Here is a 10,639-nt window from a genome sequence, read left to right on the forward strand (position 1 = left end):
CAGGAGTTCAAAACCAGCCTGAGCAAGAGCGAGACCCCGTCTCTACTATAAATAGAAAGAAATTAATTGGCCAACTGATATATATATAAAAAATTAGCCGGGCATGGTGGCGCATGCCTGTAGTCCCAGCTACTCGGGAGGCTGAGGCAGAAGGATCACTCAAGCCCAGGAGATTGAGGTTGCTATGAGCTAGGCTGACGCCACGGCACTCACTCCAGGCTTTGTTGCCTGGACAACAAAGTGAGACTCTGTCTCAAAAAAAAAAAAAAGAATTACAAAGATGTAGCAGGATTAGCACTGGCAACTCTTTGTCAATCGGTTTCATCTTAAAAGAAAAAAACATTATGGATTGCAAAACCTTTCCCTTGGAGGCTTTCATTAAAGAGGTTAGATATTAACCAAGCATATTCCTTAGGAACAGGCCTGCCTCATGAGGGAAAGGGCATAAAATGCAAAGTTTAAAGATAGCTTTTCCCTTTCCTTCTGTTTTCCTAGAAAATAGTTAAGTACAGTTATTTATAAATGGCCTTTACTCAATTAAATACTGAATGAAAAGATTCGTGGAATGACTATTACCAGCAAAATAACATGCTCATTTCTTTGAAGGATACAAAGAACAAATTTAGATCCTGCTTGGGTTTCATTTTCTTCTAATATCCAGAATGATCACTATTACCATTACTACAATGTCATCCACCACTTTCTGTGATCTAATTCCCCTTAACTTTTAAAACAGTTCAACGTTGCTGTATCATTAGCTGCTCTAAAATAACACTAAAAAAGCATCCTATTACAGAGTTTTATATACCTTAAGACATGTTCTAGACTAGAATAAGCATTTGATGATAGGGCAATGGACCAATAAGCAAAGCGTTATATATATGGAATACAAATAAAAGTTTATTGTACAAAATTAAGGCCTTCACATTTCATAGTTCACTAAGACTAAAAAAAGACTAATTTAAGTCCTTCACAAAAATTTCACTTTTACTACCCTCCCCCAGCTCCAACTATTAAAATGATATAACCAAATATTATCAAAACAAACACTATAAATAACACCAAGTCCTTTAAAGATAACTATCCTAAATGTTATTTCTTGGCATAGGTGATCTTCATGGCATGGGATGGTGTGATCTTAAATCCTTGCAAAGCATCCCTGGCAGCTCCAGCCTGCCCATCATTTTCAAATTCAACAAAAGCAATGTCATGCCTCCCAGGTACCAAACGTACTTCCTTGAAACCAGGGAACCTACAAAAAAGAAAAACAATTCATGTACACATGCAAATACATAAATGTCTGCTTGTACTAAAATTTGTTAAGCAACTTCCCGATATTGGTCAAGGAAAAGTAATCATATCCTAACCAAGAATCCTGAGTAGGGTGGAAAAGCCTAAAATATAATTACTTATACCATTTAAACAACTATAGGAATAATGTAAATGAATTCTGATTTGTATTATATAAAAGCTTTTTATGTTATTTCAACTAGAATTAATAATTCAAACATTAGAGAAAATTTAGCTTTTTATCTACTAAATCTGCAGATTGGCTTCAATTCATAATTAATCCCAGAGCAAATCAATGAACCTGTAAAAAATTACTGCTGTCTGATGACAAATGGATTCAACCCATGGAAGTGCTATTTGTTCTGCAGGATGCTCTCAGAAACAGACTGGTTTATGAAAGAACTTACTGATTAAACAGCATGGATAACATCATCTCATTAGTCTCTTCTGGTAAATTATTAAGGAATAAAATATAGTTTGGAGGGTAATCAGGGACCTATTAAAAAGAAAAAAGGGGCCAAGTTAGCTTCTAAGTATAAACAGCATCATAAGCCATCTGGTTCTTACATTCAAACCTCAGCTTCAGAGCACTACATTCCAGTTTGTACAGGCCTGTGAAATGTTACTACACCAAAGACTAAAGCTGAAAAACAATGACATTGGAGAAATAAATAAAAACCTAACAATAATAAAGCAAAGCAGACATTCAAGTCAAGACATTCCAAATTTGGAAGAGTACAAATCTTATTAAAGGTTTTAAGTATTTAACCAACAGTATGTAAAATAATATTTATGATTTAAGCATCTGGAGGTCAGTTATAATACAAGAATTTTGTCACCTGGATTACATAATTGAATGATCCTAACAAAATTAGAGAAGGCAGCAGTGTCACCCCTCCACAACTGGTTACCACACTCAGGTATCACTCAGATACTTGATTCCTCTACACTACTATTTACTACCTCCCTATGTAAGAAAACTTAGAAAGATTACCACTGAGAACCACTATGTGGGGACTTTTTTTTTTGCAAGTAAATGAGGCATGCACAATATCTAGTTACATGCAAATAAGTAGTAACAAACACTGTTATTAGATATTAAACTCTTTATTCGATACGCTACCCTGAGGTTATGGGGAACTACAGGGAAAGGGTCCCGTATATAAGAGCCTATCTTCAGGCTGGTTTCATGGAAGAGTATAAAGAACAATTAACGAACAACTCAAGGCTCGGAGAATTAAGTGCTGGCATTTGTGAAATGGACTATAAATGCTGAAGAGTTCAAAGAAGGCATGGAGATATTGTAAGAGATGCCAGGTAACTTAAAATCAGAGGAGAAAAACCTCAGTGGTACAGAGAATTCTACAGATTTAAGGATCTTGTCAGACTCTAGCATCCGAGGAAGCAAGTATGAAACCATCAGCACATAACTGAGGTTTTCTCTTTGAGGAATTTAGTGGGGAAATCTAGTAAGGAGTTTCTAAAACATTTATACGCAAATGTTTGAAAAAATTAGGCTGAAATATATTTGTGCTGAGGAAGTAAAAGCAAGGGTAACTATAAAACATCATGGCCCAAAGAGTGTATACGTCTATCAGCAAAGATGGTATAGAGCTTCAGTCAACTAGAATGGAAGAGAGCCCCTGACCTCACAATGAGCCATGAGTCTGTAAAGCCTTTTTGACTTGGACTCAGTGAAACTGCTACTATCTTCTTCCCGAAGCCCTGTAAGCATATCTTGTGACATACCAACTGCAGGTGAGAAAAATCTGTCAGACTGCCAACTGCCTACATTCCACTTTAACTGAAGATGCTTTGGGAATAACATCTAGACACTTCAACAAACAAAACTAAACATGTTTGCTCCTAGCCCTAACAGATTTTAAAATCTGTCATTTTGATTCTGGCATTGATTCATTATAGAAAGCAAGGAATAGTCAAGTTTTGTTTTCTCCCTCTTAAAGAAAATTAAAATGTTCTCAGGAGTGAGTTTCTATATTTAAGTGGCATACAATTTCATGTATTGTGTCTTATAGATGAAATTATTTTGTTTTTGGAGATATGCAAGTTACTTTATATTATTGTTATAATTTTTATTATTTTATTTTAAGGTAAGAAATATACATAAAAATTACCTGAGGATTTGGTGTTGAATTTCCTTGGGTATTAGCTGAATTTGGTGTTCCCTAAACAAAAGAAATAAGGAAACAGTTTAAATTTCTAATCCCTCCAAAAAGGCAGCAGGCATTTATAACTACTGCATAAAAAACATTAATTTCTACAGATTTTTCTCATTCCATTTAATTTTAAGAATTTACACCTTAACTCTGACTCAAACATTTCTTGTGTTTAATTTGTCAGTAATTTTTGAAAAGTCTAGCCTTCAACTTTAAAGATTATATCATAAAATTTAACCTCTAAGCTTTAAAATTATGAAGAATTATATAGGAGAAAAACCAAGGACTAGTTTTTCTTATTTTTTTTTCAAACAATTAGACATAAATCAAGCACTATATGACACTGATTTCTTATCACTTTCAGTCCAGAAGTAATTACTTTGCAGATGACAGTTTCACTTTTATGTGTTATTTCAAATTAGATTTTTGCATTCCTGAATTTTTCAAAGAAAGCAGCTTTAAGTAGAGTGCTCATGGTTAAAGATAATAGCTACAGTATTATTTATAAGTAGCAGAACTTGAGAAATAAGCCAACAGATATTAACATATTTTGCAGAATGATGGTATTAAATGCCATACAAATTCAAATAAGACTGCTTAATATAAATCTCCCTATGTTACGGTTTATGTTTCTTTTTTCTTTTTTTATTTCAGCATATTATGATGGTACAAATTTTAAGGTTTCAAATAATGCCCTTTCCCTCCTCCCCCCACAAGTCTGAGTTTCCAGTGTGACCATCCCCCAGATGGTGCACATCTCACGCATTATGTATGTATGTTTCTTAATACTGAAATTTTAGAACTCAGCCATTCCAGCTTCTAAAATTCCACTTTCTAAACAGACACTGGTGCACACATACACGCCTCAAAGGTCATCTGTCATGCGTAAGACAAGCATCTATCAAGATATTAACACCAAAAAAATTGGGAATTTTGTCTCTCTCACCTGACCAGGCTTTTTGTTTGTAGTTGTTGCAGTCTGTTCCACAGTTTTGGCTTTTTTCTTTTCTTTTTTCTTTTCTTTGTCAGCAAAAGTGCCACGCATTTTAGATATTATATCTGAATCTGTTTTTGCATACTGGATTCGCTGTTTTAATTATTTGAAAACAGGTTACTTCTCATTATGCTAAGGCTGTTTTTACATTAGTCATTAATATTTCAAATTTCATTAAGCAAATATGCTGAAGCTAATTTTAAACACATCCCTAAGGAAATGTGTCAAAATATACTGAGTGCCAAATGGAAATAAATTGTGGCTTATAATTCATAACTTAGACAAAGTCAGATTTAATTGTGTTTATCAGAAGAAAAACCACATATCTTCATATAGGAAAAGCAGGACTTTGAAATATCTGCATCACTGTTTCTCTCCATTTAATAAAAGAATAGAGAAAACTGCATTGGAAAGTTGTCAATCCCTTACCAGTGACTCTCAACAGAAGGGTCAACATGTGTCAATCAGCAGCAGAAGGTATCATATGGAATTTATTACTTCCAATGGTTATAGTACAAAAGACTAGAAATGACTTTCCTTTGAATCTCTTTATAGGAAATGACTTTAATAGTGGAATCAGCTTAAAATTTTAAAATGTTTTAAAAGGAAATAAAAGGATGGTGTCACAGCTAGTGCGACTGGGCTACTTGCTTATTACTGCTATGCCAGAGCCAGTAGGAGTGTTAGGTACCTATCAGAACAGGGAAGCATTCAGACGAGTCCAGGACAGCATTTCATCAACTACACAGTGTGCATTCCAATTGCATGGAAAGCATGTAAAAATTCTGATGCAGTAGGTGTGGGAGAGGACTGGGATTCTGCACTTGTAAAAAGCACAAAGGGTATGGGGATGCTATTGACTTGGGGACTACACTCTGAGTAGTGTAGCCTTAGCCTGAAGCATTATCACAGAGCTCGACTCAACACCAATAAACTGTCCAAATAGTTTTGCTCTGAATTAAATTGTTACCTAGGGTATCTATCTGCAAACTCTTAACTTCCATTTCAAGCACTTTCTTCCCTGGAACTGAAAAAATTACTGCCTTTCTGACCATTATCGACACACAATAGTTCTACAAACTACTATCTAAAATAGCAAGAATTTGATCTCTGTCTGAGACAAGAGACATTTTAAAGTAGTATGGATTAACAAAGCAGGAAAACCAGGAGCAATTTGTTCTTCTCCTTTACTTCAGCGACAGATGAATGTACTGGGGAAACAAGAGGAGAGGGAGCAGGCCTAAGTCCACACCTCAGAACCCCAGGCTTTTTCTGGGTGGCCTGGGTCCCTGTACTACAGTGGCTCTAAGTGCACTTATCCCTGCAAACAACTCTGCAAGTCTTGCCATCATCACCCAACCAAAAGGACAGCTTAGACAAACTTCTGACTTGTTCCCAAGGATTCCCTCCCAACTCCCTTGGGTGTTTAACCTTGTCCCTAACCTGAATTGATCCTGGGTGACCCAATTTATCTGTCCTTATAACCCAGTCACACGTAAAAATATCTGATCTCAGCAACAGTTCTTAGCTAACTGGTTTAAACCAGTAGTTCTCAACCAGAGGTGATTTTGCCTGCCACAGGACAGCTGGCACTATCTGAAGACATTGTTGGTTGTCATGTTATTGGCATGTAGAGGTAGAGGCCAAGGATGCTGTTAAATACCCCAAAATGAACAGGATAACTCCCCACAACAAAGAATTATTCAGTCCAAAATGTCAAAACTGCCAGGATTGATAAATCTGATCTAGACTAAATATTCATGAGAGATCAAAGTTGACCCACAACTTATCCTAAAAACAGAGAAGAGCAAGATGTACATTTATACAAAGGTTTCATGACAAAAGCCCTTAAGAAGGTTCTACTTAACTAAGGTATCCTTGGCCTAAAATAACTAAATGTCCTTGCATCACAGAGAATAACATTGTTCTGAGTTCCAAGCTATTGCAAATTTTGTTCATTTCTAATTTGATTATGTTGGAGTTAAAACATAAGAGCAATTAAAACCAACTAAATAAATATAAAGACAGCTCAAAGAATTTTATTCTCCCTCTTCCAAGATGCTGAAGATGTGACACTATTGTTACCCTTCTAAAGGGAGAGAATGGACCTCCTAAAATAACTTTGATATAAAATCCACTAATAGACCTTTTACATTGATTTTAAACAATAATTAGCTGGCAAGGTGAGGCTGATGCCAAAACACAGCCAACAATTTTCACTTTTCCTGTATTTAAGTAACAGGCACATGCAAACTTGTCATTTCCAATCAATCAGCAAAACAACCCTAAAACCCTCTAAGGGAAAAAACTACACCTTTTTGTTAAAGTAATTTTGGAGCTAAACTAAAACCTAGTCTTATGCTCCTACCAAATGAGATCTCAACTATGCTATTTCTTTATACTACTAAGAAAGATCAGCTGGTTTTATGAAATGCCAATTTACTGAAAAATTAGGGTATCAGGTGTCATCCCAGTTTCCCAGGACAGGCCTTTCCACACAAATGGTGTCCAGTCAGCTGAGAAGTAATGGAAAAATGAGAGGTGGATAAAGGATAAGAAGAAAACTTGCTATAATAAGAGAGAAAAGGTGCTCAGTCCTGAATTAAACATTGTGTCATAGAACAGGAGTAAAATAACACAAAACAAAAATTAAAAGTCAATAAGGAAATCCAGTTTTGTTTTAAATCTTCTAGGTCATTATTAATTCCTAATTTATGTATTTATTTATTTATTTTGAGTCTTGCTCTGCTGCCCAGGCTAGAGTGCTGTGGGGTCAGCCTAGCTCACAGCAACCTCAAACTACTGGGCTGAGCAATCCTCCAGCCTGAGCCTCCCAAGTAGCTGGGACCAGAGCCGGGCCACCACACCCAGCTAATTTTTTCTGTTTTTAGTAGAGACGGATGGGGTCTCACTCTTGTTCAGGCTGGTCTCAAACTCCTAACCTCAAATGATCCTCCCACCTCAGCCTCCCAGAGTGCTAGGATTACAGGCATTGAGCCACCACGCCCAGCCCAGTGTATTTTGTTTTTGCCTGTTTGAGCTGTCATAAATTAAGAGTGAATGAAACTCTACTACTATATTTCTATAAAAAGACATAATATAAGCACAAACCTCCTCTCACACACATAAAAGTAGAAAGCAATAGCTATAGTTTCAAATGTATATATACAAATCTATGGTACCATTAACGACCACCATTAATTTCTCAATTAAAGTGAATAATAAGACTGACTTACCATTGGTTTACCATAAAATGGAAATCCTTGTAATTGTCTCAAAGCATTTGTGGATGATCCCAGTTCCTTAAATATAACAAAGGCCTGCCCCCTCATCTTCATGGTCTTCAAAGCCACAATATCTACCACGTGACCAAACTGGGAAAACAGGGCATATAGGGATCTCTTCAATTCTGTACAAATTAGAGGAGAAACAAGTTATTGGTGAATGAAACAATAAAAAGTCTTCATAAAATTACACTGTACTGAGTGCCCCCACCATTCATTCATTCATTCATTTATACAGTAACGTATTTCTATGAGTAAAAACAGAGTGAAAACATTGTCAGCTCCTACTCATTTTTATTTTTAAAAAGCCTTAAAAATCTTTATATGAAATAGGATAAACCATTATTTCAGGCACTAAGAAAGATGACTAGATGAGAACTTTTGAAGCAGTACAGTTTTTAAGACAGTAGTGAATAAACACACTTTAGTTGTAAACAAACTCAATTACCTTCTTTTTTAATTTTGTCATTCATATTGTTGATATAAATTGTATGATTTGGTCTGATATCCATGTTTGGGTTAAACTCTTCAAATAGCCTAAAGAGAAAGTAAATAATCTGTTATAAACAAGGAGGATTAATTAAATCACACCAAAGTGTGGCACAGGGGCACAACACAAGGGTTATTATCTCTTCAATAGCCTTTTAATCCCAAATGTCAGAAAAATGTCAGTTTGGCTATAGCCTCTAATGCCTCTCCAGCACTTGCTAGCCCTCCTTTTTTAGATAAAAGAACAGTATCTCAGGCTCAAAATTTGGTGGAGCAACAGTACCTAGCCAGACTTTAATAACGTTTTAGTCGATACATTTATTTTTACACCTACATTTCACTTAAGTGATACTGCCTTTCCATCTGCCTAATGAAATAACTTTTCTTTTTTAATGAAATAATTTAAAAATTAAGATTTGAAGAAAAATGAAAAAGAAAGTAGCAAATGTACACCCAGTAAAAATCATTAAGATAGAACATCAATGAAGCTTGGCAACTACTTACTTCATTGGGTGCATTTAAACAAAGAACCTTCATATCTATTTCTTAATTTGTATAAACAGTTAGCAACTTGGAGCTCACAGAGAGCAGTGTGGCATGATGCTTAAGAGCTAGATTCTAGTACCAGCCAGATGGATCTGAACTCAAATCCTTCTTATTAACTGCTTATCTGAGGGCAAGTTCCTTCTTTGAGGTCCGCATCTATAATAAAATGGGATGGTAACAGCACCTACCCAGTAAAACTTAGAACACTAAATGAGGGTTCTATCACAGTTCTTGCAACAGCAAGATCTTAAAGTAGCTGCCATTATTATTATTTTAGTTGTTACTAACGGCTGTAACAAGTTAAAGGACCTGCCTATGGTCACACTGCTAATTAGCAGCAGCCCTGGGGATTCAGCCCTTGCCTTCTTATCCCCTCCACTTTTCTTTCACAGCACCCCACACTACTTCATTGTTTACATTGTCTTTAGTTGCAAATTGTGAACCTGCTTTATTTCCTTGGGTACCTCACATATTCCTTCATCTCACAAATATTTACAGAGCACCCACTGCGAACGGCTTTGCATCAATGACTGCCAAAGGAAGAGTCTGACAGGGGCTGTACTTGTGCAAGTAAGAGGTGAAAGGTAACACTTCTCAAAGTCTTGAGACTCCCTAAATTGAGATTTGGAGAAGGGTCAGGGGTCTCAAAGGAGACGAGAGGGAAATGATAAAAGAGGTCAAACTGAAGGCAGGGAGATCAGAGGGGAGGCTCTTTCAATAGCTCAAGCGAGGTTTGACGGTGGCCTGGATTAGTGCAGGGGCACCCAGAAATGCCCACCCTCGCCCCAATGCAAAAGGCAGCCGCAGGAAGGCACCTGGAAGTGCACAGTGAACTGTAAACGCCTCACACAAGCAAAGGGACATTAATTATTTACTTGCGCCAGCTTCCCGCCTCTCCAGACACAAGCACATTCACCCAGGGCCCCGGCCTGAAGCTCCAGGGAGCGGCTATGCGATTCCCCAGCCCAGCCAGTACCGTTAGGAAAGAAGCTCCGGAGTCCGTGGCCTCGCTGGGCCAGCGCGTCAGGCTCCATTCCTCCCTCCCCCCTGCCATGCGGACCCCTCCGCGAACCCCGAGCCGAATTCGAGCCGACCCTACCTTCGCGCCTCCTGCGCTCCGGGCTCTGACGGAAGAGAGCTGGGCCAAAGAGCCGAGAGAATCAAAACAGCGAAGTAGAAGCAGCTCGAACTCACTGGAGCAGACGCCGTCTTCAGTAAGAACCAAAGCCGGAAATGGAGCTAGGCACCGGAAGTAACCCTGCCACGCTCCTCAATCGAGCGCCGACAAGTCGAGAAGCGGAGCACGGAGTCGATCGAAACCTCCCGGTCTCCGGCGGCCGCGCCTGGGAGTCTCTCTGCGCGTGCGCTTAGCGGGCGGGCGGGAGGAAGCGTCGGGAAAGGGCTTGTGGCGACAGTGTGGGGTCAAACTGGAATCTTGGGGGCACGCTGTGAAGGGATAGGGAAGGGGAGTGAGTCATTTCCCCCACCACGACCTTGCGGGATTTTGCCCGACAAGGCCCTGGTTTCGCCCTCGTGTGGGCTCTGGGGGCCTCGGTTTGACATCAGCTTTAGGACAGCCGGAGCCCCCGCCCCCAAGTCTCCGGTTCCTGCGACTGTGAGGGAACTCGCCCCCGACACTCCGCGGACGGACTTGAATCTCAGAGGCAGCCCAGTTTGAGGCCCAGAATGGGCAGAATTGGTGTCCCTACCCGATTCTCTCAGCTCTCACCAGACACGCAACCGTGCTCAAGTAGTAGGACCCTATCACCAGAAAGATCATCTAGTTCAACTCACTCAAAAAAGCCCCACTAATTCCCTACCACCCTTCCCACTCTTTCCTCTCCCCACAAAATGCCTAG

General features: G+C 38.6%; 1 protein-coding gene across 2 annotated transcripts; it reads right to left on the reverse strand.

Annotated features, from left to right (window-relative positions):
• Positions 1–882: 882 nt before the first annotated feature.
• Positions 883–10,037, reverse strand: SNRPB2 (small nuclear ribonucleoprotein polypeptide B2). Of its 2 annotated transcripts, none has more exons than XM_012759538.3 (7): positions 9,880–10,037; positions 8,194–8,282; positions 7,698–7,870; positions 4,414–4,554; positions 3,426–3,476; positions 1,698–1,786; positions 883–1,252 (listed from the first exon to the last, which is right to left on the reverse strand). In XM_012759538.3, the coding sequence occupies exons 2-7, from the start codon at positions 8,255–8,257 to the stop codon at positions 1,093–1,095; spliced, it is 678 nt and encodes a 225-aa protein (XP_012614992.1). In that variant the 5' UTR covers positions 8,258–8,282; positions 9,880–10,037; the 3' UTR covers positions 883–1,092. The 2 variants fall into 2 exon arrangements, with proteins under 2 accessions (XP_012614992.1, XP_075867029.1); XM_076010914.1 differs by having other exon boundaries at positions 9,975–10,021.
• Between the last annotated feature and the right edge of the window lie 602 nt (positions 10,038–10,639).

The sequence above is a fragment of the Microcebus murinus genome, chromosome 16, assembly GCF_040939455.1.
Source record: "Microcebus murinus isolate Inina chromosome 16, M.murinus_Inina_mat1.0, whole genome shotgun sequence".
Lineage (NCBI taxonomy): Eukaryota > Metazoa > Chordata > Mammalia > Primates > Cheirogaleidae > Microcebus > Microcebus murinus.